This window comes from Panthera tigris, chromosome C1 (assembly GCF_018350195.1).
Source record: "Panthera tigris isolate Pti1 chromosome C1, P.tigris_Pti1_mat1.1, whole genome shotgun sequence".
Lineage (NCBI taxonomy): Eukaryota > Metazoa > Chordata > Mammalia > Carnivora > Felidae > Panthera > Panthera tigris.
In genome coordinates this window covers 201,240,298-201,259,378 of record NC_056667.1, presented here as the reverse complement: position 1 = coordinate 201,259,378, position 19,081 = coordinate 201,240,298, and the positions used below count along the sequence as shown (strand labels likewise).

Sequence of the window (19,081 nt, the reverse complement as noted above, 5' to 3'; positions counted from 1 at the left end):
CCCTCCCAGCGGTGGCTTGCGGCGGCACTCTCCTTCTCGCGGGTGGCGCGCGCCCTCTGCTGGTGGGATCCGGGTAAGCCTGGGCCAGGTTTTGCAGCTAAACCCAAGCTTAGCTTGGTGGAACCTCAGGTGTCTCACCCTAACCGAGAACTGGAGGACTCCGAAGCTTCCAGCCTTCCTTTGACCTTCAGAGAGGAGGGCAAAGGGGGAGCCCTAGCCCTACATCCCTAGGACGTTCTGGAAGTGGCTCAAGTGGGTCATTCTGGATGAGCCCTTTTCCTCACCACCTGGAGGCGCTCCTGAATGCTGCACCCATGGAACCATGACCCTCCTAATATTTCTGCGCCTTTTACAAAAACTGTTGGCAGGAAAACTTCCTTCGCGTTTCCTTAGATGAAAATGACACCTGGGTAGGTGCGTGAAGTGATGACCGCAGCCTTGGGCTGCACACGAAGGCCAACGTTCCCCTTCCACCTAGTCTTGGTGCTTCTATCCCAAGCTTCCGGCAGGTTGTTGGGAGAACACCCTGGGCTCCCGCCAGGAGGCTGAGACTTCCCTGTGCCCTGGGCAGGAAGGGGAAATGCAGGTGGAAGGCAGGACAGCTAAGTGCAGGGAGGGCTGGAATGCTTTCCCCCCAAAAGTGCTGATGAAATCCTCAAAGACCACCCAGGGAAAGTCTTCATTCTTTTTCATTTTATTGTCACTTGATATTTTCCTGGTTTTCCGAATAACACATACTCAGCATAGAAAATTTGAGAAATACACACATAAGGCCTTCATTAAGCATGTGTTGGATGAAGAGTGTAATGAAACATGGGGGAAAAAATCACCTACAGTCCCACTGCACAGAGGCCACTATTTTTTTTATTTTTTTAACGTTTATTTATTTTCTTGAGACAGAGAGAGAGACAGAGCATGAACAAGGGAGGGTCAGAGAGACAGGGAGACACAGAATCTGAAACAGGCTCCAGGCTCTGAGCTGTCAGCACAGAGCCCAATGCGGGGCTCAAACTCACGGATCGTGAGATCGTGACCTGAGCCGAAGTCGGGCGTTTAACCGACTGAGCCACCCAGGTGCCCCATAGAGGCCAGTATTCATAACTCTTTGACATAATCTCCTTCTTTTTGCTATGGCTTTTAGAATTTAATGGTATCCTACTGTAGTCGCCTAATATTCTGGCATAAACATGTTCCATCATCATTATGCTTCTATATACTATAAACTTCATGGGTGGAAGGTCAGGCTCATGTATTCCATGGAGCAGATGAACCAGGGGATGAGTCCCACCACCAGGGGATGAGGGCCTCAGTGACTTGGAGGGACACGCAAAAGGCCTCTTTGCAGGGGGCAGGAAGCTGGGAGGGAGAAAGAATTCATCTGAGAGCCAGACCAGGATCCAGAAAGATCTGGGCTGCTAAGAATTGTGGGCTAAATGTAACAAGGTGAAATTTTTTGGCAAGGAGTGTGAAGTCTTGCTCTTAGATCTTTATTTTATATATATATTAATGTTTATTTTCTTGAGAGACACAGAGACAGAATGTGAGTGGGTTAGGGGCAGAGACAGAGGGAAACACAGAATCCAAAGCAGGCTCCAGGTTCTGAGCTGTCAGCACAGGGCCCGCCATGGGGCTCCAACTTGCAGATCGCGAGATCAATACCTGAGCCAAAGTCGGCCGCTCAACCGACTGAGCCACACAGGCGCCCCGTTGCTCTTAGATCTTTAAATGAAAAGACAGGAGGCCAGAGTGTGAGGCATGGCAAGGAAGTGGCTCGGTAGAGCCTGTGTATAAGTTAATGGCTTCTTAGTCAACACAACATTAAACGGAAGTCTGAAGGATGAAATGCAGAAAGACCATTGTGATCTGAGGATGCATTGATGGAGCTATGGCACCCAGGATGAAGGAAATGACCCACTTGCTCTAATGATTGTGCCCCCAGCATACAGTACACAGTGTTAGAGAACACTTCCAAGAAAACATCAAATGGAGAGTATACAGAATAGTGGGCTCAGGAAGTGAAAAGAAAGAATGTTGGAGAACCAACAACAATGAGAGATGTAGTCTGGAAATCAAACTAGGGAAAGGGACATGAGAGCGTCCTCAATTACTCAAAGAGCTGCCCTGTGGCAGAGAACCTGGATGTGCGCGACAGTATTAGGACAAGTGGTAGGAAGCTACGGGAAGACAGATCCCATCAGTTTGATGTAATGAAGCACCTCTGTCAGTACTCAGCTGCTCCTTCCTTGAGGGGTCGAGGGGGAGGTGAACAAGGTAACTTCTCCAATCTTGAGACTCTTGAAGTCCTGTGAATGACTTGGTAAAGGCAGGATTTTAGGTGCCATTTGGCAGCTGAAGGGAGGTGTTGTTAGATTGGAGGATCTTCTTACCTATGAAATCACATCCTTAAAGCCCACCCTGCCCCTCTGTGTTTTCCTGCACACAGAGCCAGTTTGGGAAGCTAAGATACAGGAGTGGGAGCAAGAAAACCTGAGTTCCAGTCCCAGTCTGGCAACTAATTTGCTATGTGACCTTTGGACAATCACATCTCTTCTCTGGAATTCCATTCTATCTTATTAAATAGAGACTCAGCCAGGGATTTGCAAATTCTACTCTGTGGAACCTCAAAGGTCACCTGGGTTCCTCTCTGTTCCCCCCACCCCCCAAAAGTTGGAAAATGTCTTTCCAAGGTGATTTCTAAGATTGTGTCCAGCCCCAGCAACCCATAGATGGGTATTCTCTTCTCCAGGCCATCTTGGCACTGGCAATATCACTGCCTCCAAGATGTTTCCAAGCCTGGGTTACTATGCTCTTGGGATGACTCTACTCCCACCAGAGCCCCAAAGAAGCCACGCTCTTAACAAACTTAGCTTCCTGATGATTCAAGTCTGTCTTCATTAATGATTAACCCCTTGGTTCTTGGCCTTCCCAAGGTACTGATTCCAACATTTCTTCCCTTTCCCAATCCAGGGTCCAGCCCCTCTTGCATTCCCTGAAGTCTTGAGCCTTTTCTCAATCTCCTCATTTGTGTCACTGGTAAAAATATGACTCACTCCCCACCCCGCCCCCTACACCCTATATGATTTTGCTCTCAAGTTTATAAAACACTTCCACATCCATTCTTTTATTGGTCCCCTCAAAGATCAGGGAGGAAGACAGGGTAGGGATTGCTTCACCCACTAGAAGGATATATAAACCAAGGCCCAAGACATTAAGAGACTTTGCCAAAGTCTTGGGCTTGTTCTAAGACCTCTGTCTTCTGGTTTCTCTCTCCCAAGCCTTTTCTCAGTGCTGATAGGTTTCTCCATCATCCTGAGTGGCTTTGATCACCTTGTTTTTAGGGTCCCTCCCACTGCCTGCTTTCCCTCCCACCACCTGCCAGGATTACACAGACCTGTGTCTCCTCTAGTAATGTGTGTTCCATGTCACCAAGCTCCACTTGCAGATGGAATCAGAAGCCCGACTAGCATGCGGCATGAGGACATCTGTGTTCGTGCTGCCTGATACCTGCACGGTCAAGGAGCAACAATGCCACCTAGGGCACCGAGGCTGACAGAGCACTTGCCCATATGTTGGCTCTGTTACCAAACATAGTCATCAAAATGGGCTTCTGTGTTGTACTTTTCTTAGAGCCTTCTGCTTTTCTAGCCTTCATCTTTTTTTCAACATGTCTCTAAAATGCACTTAACTTCAGCTTGTTCCTCAACCTATGTGTAATTCATCTCAAGTAGACCTACTGATAATAAAAATGAGCCCTACCACTCACTGAACCTGACTCTGCCAGGCTCTGCCCTATGCTAATGCTTTTCATGTAGTATCCCCTTTGATCAGGCCACCGCCTTGCAGGGTGGGGATGACTATCTCCATTTTCAGATGAGGAAGCTGAAGCTTAGAGAAATCAGGTGACTGTGATCCCAGAGCTCAAGCCCTCAGCATCTCTCTCCTGGAGAGCCTCTTCCTCATGCAGATATGACCTGCTGCTGTGCCCCCTGCAGATACACTTTTGTCTACTTGTCATAGCAGAAGACTATTGGTTATGAAGGGCACATTGATGGCTTGTCTTATGAGGACCCTTATGAGTGCCCTTATGAGTGCCCTTATGAGTTAGGGCCTCTATCTGATAACAAATCAGAGACTGTTTTGTTGCCCCATTGTCTTTTGCAAGACTTCACCTTCCTGCTTATGTTCTTACAAGTTTGGAGTAGATCACGGTATGATGGGTGGGGCTGGGGGTCTGACTGCACCTTGGCTTTGGTGGCATTTCCTACCTCAGTTTTGTCAGTGTTATTTCTCCTTGACTCTCCTCTGTCTTGGGATGGTGGGTTTCATATGCAGAGGCAAGTGACCCACCATCCCATTGACTGTGACTTTCTCTCTCTGAGAATTCTCTCTATTTCCTTCTTTCCTGTCTTTGTAGACAAAGGCAACATAGTGTAATGGTTAGGATCAAGGGCTCTGGGGCTGGGCTTCCTGGTTTGGGGTGCTTGCTCTGTCCCTTGATAGCTGTGTGACCTCAAGCATGTTACTTTGCTACTTTGTGCCTCAATTACCTTATCTGCAAAATGAATATGATAATAACAGAACCTACCTGAGAGGGCTGAAAGATTAAATGATTATATAAGTACCTTGGTACATATATCAGTGTTTTCTATTAAAACAAATAAAAACCACACCAAACAAAGAAAGCACCTGCCTCTTCCCCCTGTAGTCCCAATCAGATGCCCCCATGTGTCCTGGGAGGAACTCGAGTGGCTACATCTACTTTTCTAGGCCAGTCCAGACCTTGTCCTGGACCTACCTGCTGAATTTCATCAAGAACCAGCCTCTTGACTGGTGATGGAGCCACACCGCAGGCACATGGGGTGGCCTCCCATACCCAGTGCATCCTCCATTTATTCTTGGGGTGAGACATAATCTAGAATTATAGGATCTCAGCTAATGTGATTTTGGAAATCCATCTATACTATTTGGAGACTCAGTTTTCTCTTCTAAAATGTGGACAATAGCAGGGCACCTGGGTGGCTCAGTTGGTTAAGCATCCGACTTTGGCTCAGGTCATGATCTCACGACTGGTGAGTTTGAGCCCCATGTCGGGCTCTGTGCTAACAGCTCAGAGCCTGAAGCCTGCCTCGGACTCTATGTCTCCCTCTCTCTCTGCCCTTCCCCTGCTCACACTCTGTCTCTCTGTCTCTCAAAAATAAATAAACATTAGAATATGACTCAAAATGATACTATGTGTTGCTCGCAGGCCAAAGTGTTTAGAAGTGGATGTCCCTTCTTCATACTCTCTTCTTCCCTTCCTGCCGTCTGGATTCAGATGAAGACTAGCTCCTGAAAGAAGGCAGAGCTACCATGTGGATGGATCCTGGTTCCTAAAACACCCATGGAGAGGTCATCCATTCACATGCATTAGACTATTCCTTGAAGTTTGGAAGTTTTCTTGTTACAGCAACTAATATTACCATAGCGAACATTCAAATTGCATTTAGTCTTTACAACAATCTTTTGAAATAGACATTATGATTTCTCCCACTTTATAGATGAGGAAACTGAGGCACAGAGGGGTTAATGAAATCACACAGTGAAAAAGGCCAGAGCAGAATGTGCACCCAGTCTCATTTCAGAAGCAGTGAGTTCTCTTAACCACTAAGGATGCGAAAGAGCTTTATATGCTAAAGCTTCCTAGAAATAATAATAATAAGGGTACTATTTATTGAACACTTATGTGCCAGGCACTATTTAAAAAGCTTTACATTCATTTAATCCTTACAACCCTCTGGAGTTGGTTCTAGTGTTATTCCCATTCTGTAGATGAGGAAAACTAAGGCACAAAATGTTAAAGAACTTGCTTGGGGTCACAGTGCTGCTAAATGGTAGAGACGTGATTCAAACCCTAGCAGCCCAACTCACTCCTTCCCCCACCCTTTACTATCATCTCTGATGGAGGAAGGAGCAGATTCTAAGAGGCCCAGGAAGTGGCAGGATTATATGCCTAAACCCCAGCCCAACCCCAGGACAGGTTCCAATTCCAGCACTCACCATGGATTCCAGACAAATAGAGTGAGACATAAATTACAGAAGTCTTGTGGCCAACTGTGTCCCTTACACTTATCTCAAATGACATGATAGAGTAGAAGGAGACCAAATGGACATGGATTCAAACCCAACCCTTGCCTACTTCCTATAGAATTGAGAAGGCTACTTTCTCTGAGCCTCGGTGATCTCATCTGTAGAATGGAGATACTGATTATACCCACCTTGTTGGTTTGCTGCAAGGGCAGAGACTGTGCCTAAAGAATCTAGCACAGGGAGCTGTTTCATAAGTGTCATCCCCCCAGCATCAACCAGCTCAGAACAGAGACCTGCCCTGTGAGCTCAGTCTTCCACCAGTCTAATCCTCCAACGGTAGCCCAAGTCTCCTTTCATGAGTCAGGAGCTCCTTCCTTAATTTCCATGAGATTAGGGGAGGAAGAAGTAGTTAAAAGGAGGCTGGGAGGCCAGACCCTGAGCATGAGCATCAGGTTCATTTTTTCTGAAAGAGGAGGACAAGTTGCTTAGCAACACAGCAGGAAGTTGTCAGGGAGGCTTCAGGCAGTGCTGTCCTTTTTTTTATTTTGCAGTATGGAGACATCTGAGGGAACACTAGATTGGGAAATGAATGGGACAAGTGGGAAACGGTCTGAGGTCGGATGGCAATCTCTGGGCCTCATCCTAGTTTCCTATAATCACCTTTCCAATACTCCTACCCTTTTCCCTTTTGGCACACAGAGGCAGAAAGACAAGTTCTGGGTCCATCTTGCACACATCTGTGCAATGACCATATCAGCAACCATGTATCTAAAGCTCAGGACCACCTTATATGTGTACTTCACTTTACAGTTTACAAAGCACACCCACAGACATAGTTTCACCTAATATTTACAACAGTTTCTTTAATTCCTATATGACAGACAGGGGAGAAAAGTCTCAAGGTCCCAGTGAGGAAATAGCAGGGCCCAGGTTTGCTGCAAATCTCAGCATATTTCCACTTCATGTTGAAGCATGGATGTTTATACAAGCATCTACACACACATGTGTGCACACAATTCCATATGCTCACAGTCTGAAGGTGCTTCATGCCTAGTGTCCCCTGTGCACCTATCCCCATCCCTGTTCAAAAAGAAGGTGCAATATGGAGGCAGGGTTCAGCTGTTCTTCCTTGCTGACCCCAACCAGCCTGGGGCCAGGGGATCCCTGGAGTATGGAGTTTCAAGAGGGACCTGGCCTGCTGGCCCAAAGGCCTCAACTCAAGAATGTTGCTGGACTGGGCCTGGCTGGCACAAGTGTCTACATACCAGCAGCTGAAGCAAATCCCCTGGCTGGCATTCCATAGAGATGCACGTGGGTCCCACTGGACCCTTGCCTGCAGCAAGGAGTAAACACATGTCACCCAGGTTATAGATAGCTCATGGGAGGTCCAGGTCTCCAGAGCTCCCCACTGCCTCAGGGGCCAGCAGAGTTCATCAGAGCAGCTCCAGGCTCCTTTCTGGATTCTGTCTTGGTCCCTTATTCCATCTGTCAATATTTATTAATAGTGCTGACTACCTTAGCAATGGTTGTACCGCAACAACAGTAATATCGTCATTCCTGTTACAGCCATTTGAAAGACACAAATTCAGATAGACATCTGAAGTCTTTGTTTCCATCTGATGGTTGAGAAAACTGAAGTTCAGAGAAGTTGAATGACTGATCTAGATCACTAGCTAGTTAATGGTAGAATAGGGACTCAAATCACTGACTTCTGGTATTTTTCTCTGTACATCGCCTCATTCTACCTTCAAATATCTGGGTAGAGGCGGGGAGGAGGAGTTGCAAGGGAATATTCAGCCACTCCATCCTTTATCCCCAAATTGCGCATGCCCAGTACCCTGTAAGTCAACATGCCTCAGAAAAGGCAATTTGAATAATTATTTTGATAAAGGTTTTATCCACTTCCAAAAAATTAGTTGAGAAGACTTACTGTATAGCAATATACACAAAACAGAATATTCAGTTTCAAAAGACAAATAAAAAAAAGCAGTTGGTGAACTATGAGAGGCATTCCCATAAATCAAGGACAAGGTCAATATATCTGTTTTATCCCTTCTAACCTTGTGATCACTGCCATCAGTGAACATTCTATCATCACTTGTCAGCCTTTGGGCTAAGATCAAGTGTAGTGAACATTCTATTAAAGGTCCTAGTCAATGCAATAAGATAAGAAAAGATACATGCTATATGCAAATATTGGAAAGGAAGATATTAAAATGTCCTTGTTTGCAGACAGAACAGCTTCAGACCTAGAAAATCCAACAGACCCAACTGGAACACAATTAGAATTAATGAAACTAGTGTATCCAGTCACATACAAAGATTAACATACAAAAACTTATGGTTATCCTATAACTCTATAAAAATAAGGAAAAGAATTGGGAATAACAGATTTACAACAGCAATAAAAATATGCTCCTAGATAAACCTAATGAAAACCATGGAAACCTCTAAATGAAGAAAATGACAAATCTTCACTAACGAACAAAAAAGAAGACCTGAATAAATGGAACACTTAGCATGATGCTGGGTAGAATGACTCAATATCAGAAAATGTCAAATCTGTCCAAATTGGTCTATAAAAGTAATATAAGCTTGGTTCTAAAGTTCTTCTGGACTATGCTTAAGAGTAGCCTAGACAATGTTAGCCAAATAACAATAAGCTTACTGCAAAGCTGCAGTTATTGAAGGTGTGATTTGGCACAAAAATAGTTAAGTAAACCAGTGGAACTGAGTAGAGCCTTGAAACAGACCCATGCATATGTGGAAATTTCATAAAAGATAAAGATCACATTCACTGTAGGGAAAGGAAGACTGTTGAAAAGTTGGCACAACTTGTTATTCATTTGGGAAAATATAGTTATATCTCTACTTCTCATTACACACAAAAATAAATTCCAAAACAGATTAAAGAATGAAATCTTTCTTTCAACAATGAATAGTTGTATACTTATTGGCAACCAAAGACAAACATGGAAACTGTCACTATTTCACATTTCTTGAGACCCTACTAAATGCCAGGTACTGTGCTAGTTCTCATTGTTTAAAGCAAGAATGTGGGGGCACCTGGGTGGCTCAGTTGGTTAAGCAACCAACTCTTTTTTTTTTTTTAATGTTTATTCATTTTTGAGAGACAGAGTGTGAGCTGGTGAGCGGCAGAGGGAGAGGGAGACACAGAACCAGACGCAGGCTCCAGGCTCTGAGCTGTTAGCACAGAGCCCAATGCAGGGCTCCAATCCACAAACCATGAGATCATGATCTGAGCTGTAGTCGGAAGGATGCTAAACTGAGCTACCCAGGCACCCCAAGCAACCAACTCTTGATCTCAGTTCAGGTCATGATCTCAGGGTCGTGAATTCAAGCCCCATGTTGGAATCTACGCTGGGTATGAAGCCTACTTAAAAAAATAAGATAAACTGGGGTGCCTGGATGGCTCAGTCAGTTAAGCGTCAGACTTCGGATTAGGTTATGATCTCGCGGTCTGTGAGTTCGAGCCCCGTGTCGGGCTCTGTGCTGACAGCTCAGAGCCTGGAACCCGTTTCAGATTCTGTGTCTCCCTCTCTCTTTGACCCTCCCCTGTTCATGCTCTGTCTCTCTGTCTCAAAAATAAATAAACGTTAAAAAATAAGATAAATTTTAAAAGAAAGGATATCAGTGAGTTAATGTGAAGCAAAAAATTTCCCCTATGTTTATTATTTGAATAAGGGATAATGGACCTTCTATGGCAGTTATGCCAAAGATAGAAGAGTATTCTTTAAGTGGTCTTTTAAAAGATACTTATTTATTTTTGAGAGAGAGAGAGAGAGAGAAAGCAGGGGAGAGGAAGAGAGAGGGAGACAATCTGAAGCAGGCTCTGCGCTGTCAGCACAAAGCCTGATGTGGGGCTTGAGTGAGATCATGACCTGAGCCGAAATCATGACTCAACTGACTGAGTCACCCAGGAGCCCCTAAATGGTCTTCAATGGATCCTTGCAAGAATGTTTATGTGTATGTCCATGCTCTGTGTTCATGTATGAAACATGTGCTGCATGTGTACACACACGTTTGCTGTGTTAGATAGGTATCTGACTTACTTGTCCAGCAAAGGACATTCTTAAATTCTTGGGATTTGGAAAGAGCTTGAGGAAAAGGGAGTGAAGAGACTTTGGAGATGAGTGGGGGTGGGGGGGACTGGGCCAGCCAGACACTACTCAGCCTCAATTTTCCTTTCTTCCTTCTTTCCTTCTTTTCTTCCTTCCTTCCAGCCTTCCTTCCTTCCTTCCTTCCTTCCTTCCCTGTCTCTCTTTTTCTTTCATAATGATTTTCCTTCTTTTTAAGGCAATAATAATAATATTCATTGTAACAAACTAGAAACTCAGAAAAACACTAAGAAGAGAGTAAAACTGATCATTTAAAATTCCACTACTTAGGGAAAGCAATCGTTAATATTTTAGTAAACATCTTAAAAGTCTCTGTTGCTGCACACACACACACACACACACAGAATTATTCAGTATATACCCGTTGACTGCCTACTGTGTGCCCAAGCACTATGCTAGGTGCAGGGAATCTAGCAATGAACAAGACAGACCTTTTATTGAGACGATACAAGATAAATAAGCAACAAAAATTTATCAGGGGTGACAAACGCTGTGAAGAAAATAAATCAAGGGTATGTGAAGTAAGGTGACTGTGGGGCAGGCTGAGATGCATTAATCAGGAAGAGGTGGCCATTAAGCCAAGATCTGAATGACATTAAGAGGACAGCTATTTAAAGATTAGTCTCTCTTTCCCACACAAATAGGACTGGACCACATTATATTGTTTTTAACCAGATATTTTCACTTTATCATGGTCATTTTTCATGTCAATGAATATAGATTGATGTATCATTTTAATGGTTCATAATATCCCAATAAATACTGATTTATCACAATATACTTAATCTCCTACTGTTACATCCAATTTATAATTATTATAAACAATATTAGGATAAGCATCCTTGTGTCAGGTCCTTTCCCACTTATTTCCTTAGGGCAAATTTCTGGAAATGTGAAGCTGGGTCAAAGAACATGCTGCCCTTTACATTTTTTTTTTTTTTTAAGTAGGCTGTATGCCCAGCACAGAAGACCTGAGCTGGGATCAAGAGTTGACTTTTAACCAACCGAGCCACTCAGTCACCTCTGCCTTTCACATTTTGATCCCTAGCCACATAGCTCTCCAAAGAGACTGAACTAACATGTGTGTGTGTGTGTGTGTGTATATATATATATATATATATATATATATATATATATATAAAACAATACAAGAAAGTGCATATCTCTTCATGTTTTTATCATGGTTGGCATTTTCCATTTTAAGAATCTCTGTCAGTATAAGACATGCAATCTCCCATTACTGTTTTAATCTGAATTTCATGGTCAACAGTGAAGTCTCTTTTAATGTATTTATTGATTATTTATATTTTTTGTGTAAATGACCTCTTTAAAGTTTTAACTAATTTTCTACTGAAAATATATTTTGCTACAAATATGTTCTCTCAGCTTTTCACTTGCCTTTCAATCTTATTTGTGGTTGTTCTTTTAATTTCTCTATTTCTCTAACATTCAAAATCTAAAATGGAGTCAGATGAATTAATCTTTTCCTTCAATGTCTATGCCTAAAAAGATGTTCTGTACCCAACTCATATGCAATAGTAAAAATACTAATAAATATTCTTCATTTTCTCAAGTTTTTTTATTTTTTTTTTAATTTTTTTTTCAACTTTTTTTATTTATTTTTGGGACAGAGAGAGACAGAGCATGAACGGGGGAGGGGCAGAGAGAGGGAGACACAGAATCGGAAACAGGCTCCAGGCTCTGAGCCATCAGCCCAGATGCCTGACGCGGGGCTCGAACTCACAGACCGCGAGATCGTGACCTGGCTGAAGTCGGACGCTTAACCGACTGCGCCACCCAGGCGCCCCTTCTCAAGTTTTTTTAAATTATAATTGGACTATTGCCGTATATTAACTACTACTTTCTAATTATGCAAACAATATGCTAGTACATTTTTATTGTAAAAATTAAACTCCATAGATAAGGTGAATGTCTTTGGACAAAATCAATCCCACTTCTTCCAAGAAGTCATTTATTAAGAGTGATGTATATTTTTCTCAAGCTTCTATTATACACATACACATACACACACAAATTAAGGTTTAGTTTTGTTTTGCTTTTGCATAAATTATATTATACTGTATACATTGTTATGCAATTTTTAATGATACTACATGGTTTGTACATCTTTCATCAGTACATACAGTCCAATCTATTCTTTTTAACTGAATACTGTAGTATTCGGTAATATGGCTGTATCAAAATTTGTTTAACCCCTAACTCACTGGTGAATATTTAGGTTGTTTCTAATTTATCTCTCTCCAAACAATAACACAATAAAAATATGTTTGTCATGTCTCTTTGTACACATATTCAAGTATTTCTCTAGGGTCAGTACTAGAAATCAGAATTCCTAACTAAAAGTTATGTGCATTTAAATTTTTAGTAGGTACTTTTAAGCTGTCTCCTCTTCTAAGGATTTTATAGCTTTTTTCTTTACATTAAAAAATCAATTTGGAATTTATTTGGGGATAAAGAATGAGGAAGGACTGGCCTTTTTTCTTAATATAGACGACTACCCAGTTATACAAAACCATATGCTGACTAATCCATCTTTTCCCAGTGGAGTTGAAATGATGCCTGTATCATATATTACATTCCCATGTATGCCAGGGTTTAGCTTTGGGTTATCTATTTTGTTCTGTTGTCTATTCCTATGTCAGTACCATATATTTTAACTACCTTAGCTCTTTAATACATTTAAATATCTGACAGGGCAAGCCCTCCATCATTACTCTTCTTTCTTATGCTTTCTTGATATTCTGTGTTTTTCTGGGATTACATGTAATTTTCTTAAGGAGTTAAATGTAGAAAGATTATAATGGAATACCTCTTTCCCTATTTATATTGTTTATCATCACCTTCCTTTTAGATAGTCATATATAAAAATGCTTCCTTTTAGGTAGTCATATATAAAAATGCACACAGAGAAACTTTATGATTTATGGACTTGAAGCTAAATATCAGTCACAGGAGACTATGACCAAGAGGTGTAAAGAAATGGAAGTGGAGTAATCTTAAGAGAGGGGGTAACTGCTGTGGGCAATATATCCAAGTAGAAAGAGACCTTAGGAGAAGCTAATTACTAAAGAAATAGCGGGGAAAACTGAGGGGGGGGGGACTATGAAAGCCTAAGTTAGATTGGGAAAATGTTAATGCAGGAATTAAGAGGTTAAACTGAAGACACAAGGAAGAAACAAAAAATAGGGGTGGAGGTTGCTGGAGTGAAAAGTTAACTATCCAGCCAGCAAGTGCAACAGAAAGACTGCCTCTAAATCTCAATGTATTAAACTAAGGTCAGCTAATGTATTGAATCCTGAGACTATCCCCTACAATTTATCTATCTTGCACCCAATCTTTCATCATTGAACTAGAACAATTTTTCTACCCATTTACACACGTAGTCTGGGGCTATAGGTGACCTTCCTGTAGGGTGTTTAGCAAGGTTCTGAGAAGGAAGGTAATGGTCTTAATAAAGGTCCTTAAACTGTTAACACCTGCTGTCTTGAGGCCACTTACAGCAAATGTTGTCTATCATGTATAAAGGGGTCAGGAGTGCCACTTAAAGTGGGACATGTGAAGATGGTCAGCCCTCCATACCTGGCTGTCAGCTGTCTTTCCTCATGGGGGTGTGGCTAGAAGGGCTGCTGTGGCAGCCTCTGTCGTAGAAATCTTCCAGAGACGCCCATCTGGGTGCCTGAGGCAGGGTATCCATGGGTAGAGGCCACAGGATGTCCCCTTGGATATTGCCAGATGCTCCGGTTGCTGGGCACTCTGTCTGGCCGGCAAAGCAGTTACCATGACAACCAAAACCCCCGCCCCCACGTCTGCAGTTTTTTGTTTTGTTTTGTTTTGTTTTGTTTTGTTTTGTTTTGCATTTCTCCTTTCCCATTAAGTACCAAGGTATTCCAGGGACAGGCAAGCATATCTCTCAGGACAGAATGTACTCTGCTCCAGGAAGAGGGGCAAGTAAGTGGGCAGTGGAGATGTGTACATGTCATGACTGAAGGAGCCTTCATCAGTGTAAATGCCTATGTATCTCCTTTCTGGGTTAAAATGTATGCTTTGGGTTGTATATCAAAGCAACAAATGGCCAGATCACTGTTTATCCACACATTTGCTTTCCTGCTCCCCTCCCCTCTCTGCTGCTCCTCTTGTGCTGGGAGAGTCACCCCGGTCCTTTGCCAAGGGAAGTGCTGAGTCATGGCTCCATCTGGGTTTTTGTCTTCTACCCTCCATCTCCATTCTTTCCTTAGTCCACCCCTCACACAGGCTGGGCTTTTTCTAGAATTCTGAGCCCTCTTCAGCACTTCTCTCCTCAGCCTGGACTCACTGTCGTGAGGTTCGTTTCTGAGCAGAAAAAGAAGGCACTTGACACTGTTTCTGCACCTTCTCCCTTCTCACCTTGCCTTCTCAGAAGACTGAACCTTTCCCCCATGTGACCACCCCTCCCAGAGAAAACAGGAGTCTGACCAGGTTTGACCCAGGAGGCTAATTCTTCCGTGTATTCATGCTGATCCTCCTCCAGTCGCTTACCCCCTAATCGGATTATGGCAGTGTCTCATGCCTCGGGGGCATGGCAAGGAAAGTGAGATTTAATTTGACACCACGCATTGAGGCTTTTTTTCTCATTCTAAGTCTCCAAGTGCCAGACCACAGGTTCCTGGACGGGTGTGTGTGTGTGTGTGTGTGTGTGCAGTAAAGGGAGGGTGCTGTTTCTATGGGTTCAGGAGCAGTACAGAGAGCAGAATGTTTGGGAGTCTCGGTAGACTATCGTCTCTCTTTCCCACCCACTTTATACTCTTCTAACGCAGAAGTTCCAACCAAGTAGTCTTGCTAACTAGTTCCAAATAAGGCAGACTAGGATGGTTTCCTCCGCTAGAGTGGGGAGAGTGGAAAGTGGCCCCGCCCGCTTAGTCTGGTTGCTATGGCGACAGCCGCGGGGTGACCCGAGTGCTCCTCCCTCCCTCCTCCCAAACCCGGAGAGATGACGGCACCGCGCTGACTGCGCCAAATTCCAGCCAATGGGCGGCTGCTCCCGCCTTCCCTTCCGCCTGCTCTCCCTTTTCTCCCCCCCCCCCCCCCGGGAATTCGATTCACAAATCTGGACTGGGGATTTCCGGCTCCAGGCCGGGTGCAAGGGCGCTGGGCCGAGGTCGAGGGAGAGTCGTGCTCTGTCCTCTTAGGAGGGTAAATGGAAGCCGGCATCCTAGGTTATCCTGCCAGACTCCTGCAACTCGCCACCAGAAGAGATCACAACCTACTCCCCAAATTATCCGGAAAATCTAGTTGAAGCTGAGCCTGTAACTCCTCCTGCCCCTACAAGCCCCCACCCTGCCCAAGCGCGCCGGTCAGCACCACGGACAGCGAACCCGGGCCTAGTCTTTTCAGGCCTCGCGGGGTTCTGACTTCAGCTGCTTGATGTCTGGGCGACTACTAGGGTCAGAGACGCCAGCGCTCTACTGGAGCCAGGCCTCCTCGGGCCAATGAAACTGAATGGGGCGCTTAGCCACGTGGCTAAGAAGGCAATGGAACAGGAATCTCAGGCTAAAGAGCTTACTTCTGTTCTTTCAACCCCAAAGAATGGCTCCTGTCTCCCAGGCTGCCTGTGTCCTACCTAGCCTCCCTGGGGATAAGGGGCCAGGTTTGAACCTTAAGCAGGGATGGACTTCCCAAGGCTGTCCTGGGTGGGCGTGTGACTGAAACGGCCTTGAAACAACCTAGCATGTTGGAAGAAGGGTGTGGAGCTGAGTGTGACAGTCAGGCCCCACCTGAGAGTGGTGAGCACAGACTTAGGCCTGACTGGACTCTAGACAGTATATATAGTGGGGAGAGGTGGAGGAAGAGAAAAGCAGCAATCATAACTAGCTAGTTCTGCTTCAGTGGACTACTTTGTAAAGGGAACCACTTTTGCTGTCCTCATCACGTAATCCCTAAATAGCCTATGCATTCATGAAGAGCTAGATGAGACAGGATGGAGGTGGAGTGGGTGAGGGGATTCAGCTTTATCACCAGGCCTCAACCTTTGGCTACTTTACTCTCTGTAAAACGGAAGCCAATGCGGGGGGCGAGGGGACAGAAAGAGTAGCACTTCTCAGGTACCCACCTTCCCCACGAGGCCCGTGGGGGTCCTCCTGCCGTGCCTGTGACAGTTTCACTCCTGCTCCCGCTCCCTCCCTCCTGGGGCCCAAAGAAAGGCCGGCGCAAAACCATCTGCAGGCGCTTCCAGCGCTTTATAGTTCTTTCCGGGACAGACGGACAGACAGACAGTGCAGCCCGCGCCGTCGGCCCGCATCATTGGCACCTTGGACACGGCACCAGGCCCAACCCAGTCCCTGGTACCCTCCCGGGAGGATTCCGGTCCGGCCTCAAATCAGCACCTCAGACAGCTCCCAGCCCAACACCCATCCCTCCCCCCTCCCTCTGGAAACAACCAAATAAATTAAAAGGTGGGGGGAACAAAAACACCTAAGGATAAGGAAGAGGAGGTGCCCCTCCCCCAGTGTAAGAAGAGTTTCTGTCTCCTCCCATCCTTCCGCTGAGGCGCCGCCGCCGCCAGGGTGGCCTCCTAGGTTGATTTTGCTCCCAAACCTCAGCCTCTTGAAGCCGGCATCTCCCCCACCCCCCAACTCCCGGCATGCAACACGTTGGAAAAGGTAGGAAGAGGAGGTGGGGGTGGGGCGAAGGACCATCCAGGTGGTTGTCTGGGCTCCTAGGGCTGCAGTTTCTCGCCGCACCTCAGTCAGTTCAAATCAAGAATTAATAGTCCCTTTGGTCTGGGAAGAGGGATATGAGGGCTCAGTCGGGGGAAGAAATGCAAGCTGACATAGGTGGGGGTGGGGGGGGGGAGCAGACAGGAGGGAAGATGGTGACACATGCCAGAAGGGAGGAAAAAAAGAGAACAAGAAGGGGAGCTGGGGACACAGGTGCAGAAAGAGAAACGGGAGCAACGAGAGATAGCCAGGTGGGGGGTAAGATGGAGACGGAAATACACACCCAAGTTACCGAAAATGGAAAGGCAGAGAGGGAGATGGGAAGGCGGACCGGAGGATGAAGGTAGAGGAAGAAGGCCGGGAAATGGTCAAGACCAAGGGACATGGACTTAGAGACGCACACAGAAAGGAAGGAGGAGATCCAGGTAGAATTGAAGACATGGGGCACAGGCAGACAGAAAGGGTGAGGTTGGGGGTTCCCCCTCCCACGCGCATCCCCCACCCTATGCCTAGCATATTCAGAGCCGCGGCCTCTGGCGTCCTGGCCTCCACCTTCCCCTGCGGGACAGGGGCGGCTCCTCCTCCGGCCGCGGCGCGGAGCGGCGATAACAGCGGCGGCGGCTTGATGGTCCCGGGGGCTCCGAGTGCGTGTCAGGGGCTGGGATGGGGGTGGGGGGCGGGCGCGGCCCTGGGAATCCCTTAGCGGTCCAGGTTCATAGTCCAGTGCTTGGCTCCGGTCGCGCAGCTGTCCCTGGCGGCCGAGGAGGAGGAGGGGGCCGCGGGCGCGCCCCCGCTGGGTGGACCCCCGGCGCCGGCGGCGGCCTCGCCCTCGTTCTTGAGGTCTTGAAAGACCTGCGTGAAGAAGTGGGGGTCGGCGTTGAGCCGCAGCATCTGGGGGCTGAGCCGCTGGATGAGGCGCAGGCAGCGTTGCCAGAAGCGCTCCTTGTCGGGCTCCACGAGGAAGGGCTTGAGCGGGTATGAGATCTCGTTGCCCATGTAGGAGTAGGCGAGGTAGAGGCAGGTGAGGAAGGCGGCCTGCAGCTCGGCGGCCGACGCCAGCTCATCCCCGCGCAACGACTCGCGGCACAGCAGGTACACGAACACCAGGTTGGCGGGCGTAATGAAGGCCTGGTCTTGCCAGCCCTGCAGCAGCAGCGAGCGGTCCACTCCGCGGAACCAGCCCACCAGCTCGCCCGGGCTCAGCTCCTTGAGGCGGTAGCAGCGTCGGCACACGAAATCGCCCAGGCAGCGCAGCAGCTCGCCGGTGGACGCCTGCACGATGACCCGCCGCGGCGAGCCGCCAGGCACCGGCGGCGCCGCCTGCGGGGCTGGGGGTGGCGGCGGTGGAGGCTTGCCCCCACCGGAACCCGGCGGCGGGGCGGCCCCGCTGCCCCCCGACGGCGGCTCGCAGGTGGCAGCGGCCGCGGGCACGGTGGGCACCGGCACCGCCAGTGGCTTGGTGGCGCCGCCGCCGTCGGGGGGATCCCGACCCTTGCGGAGAAGGTTCTCGCGGTTGCGTTGCTGGACCAGGGGGTCAGGGCCCGTGGATGCCGGCTTGGGCGTCACCTTCTTGCTGCCTTTCTTCTTCTTGGCAGATGCGGCCACCAGGCGCTTCCAGGTCAGCGCCGAGATGAGCACTGACGGCCGCTTGAGCCGGCTCTCGCCTTTGCCGCCCTTGCCTGCTGGCGGCGCCCCGTAGCCCCCCAGCGCCTCGTCCCCCGCGGGCGGCGCTTTCTTCTTCTCTTCGGGCAGCCCGCCGGGCCTCCGGCCCTTGGCCGAAGAGGCGGGGGATAGAGACAGCACCGTGCCCATCCTGCAGAGCGGGGCCGGCGCCCGGGCCCCGGCGGGAACCGCGGGCGGCGCCGCTGTCGCCGCCGCCGCTACTGCAGCCCCCGGAGACCCGGCGGTTGGGGGCCTAGCCCCGGCCCGGGCGCGGGAACGGGCAGGGGAAGGTGGTTGCTTGGCTGCTCCGCGGCGGTTGCTCGGGGTCTGAGCTGCGCCAGCTGCAGCGTCAGCCCCACCCCTTGGGCCCGGTCTTTAGCAGCGCCGCGCCCCGCCTCACGCAGCCAATCCTCGCCCGAATTGCCCTTGTGACCGGCAGCTCCTCTGACCAATAGAACTCGCATGCCTATCTCAAGTCCCGCCCCGCCCCCTACCCTCTGT

At 47.4% G+C, this 19,081-nt stretch overlaps 1 protein-coding gene across 1 annotated transcript; it reads right to left on the bottom strand.

Moving 5' to 3' along the window:
• Positions 1-16,412: 16,412 nt before the first annotated feature.
• Positions 16,413-18,880, bottom strand: CDK5R2 (cyclin dependent kinase 5 regulatory subunit 2). The gene has a single exon (XM_007086217.3). It carries the CDS (start codon positions 18,728-18,730, stop codon positions 17,618-17,620), a length of 1,113 nt encoding a protein of 370 aa, XP_007086279.2. The 5' UTR covers positions 18,731-18,880; the 3' UTR covers positions 16,413-17,617.
• Between the last annotated feature and the right edge of the window lie 201 nt (positions 18,881-19,081).

Coding starts and splice junctions, on each gene's coding strand:
- CDK5R2 (XM_007086217.3), bottom strand. CDS start 18,730: ATGGGCACGGTGCTGTCTCTATCCCCCGCCTCTTCGGCCAAGGGCCGG.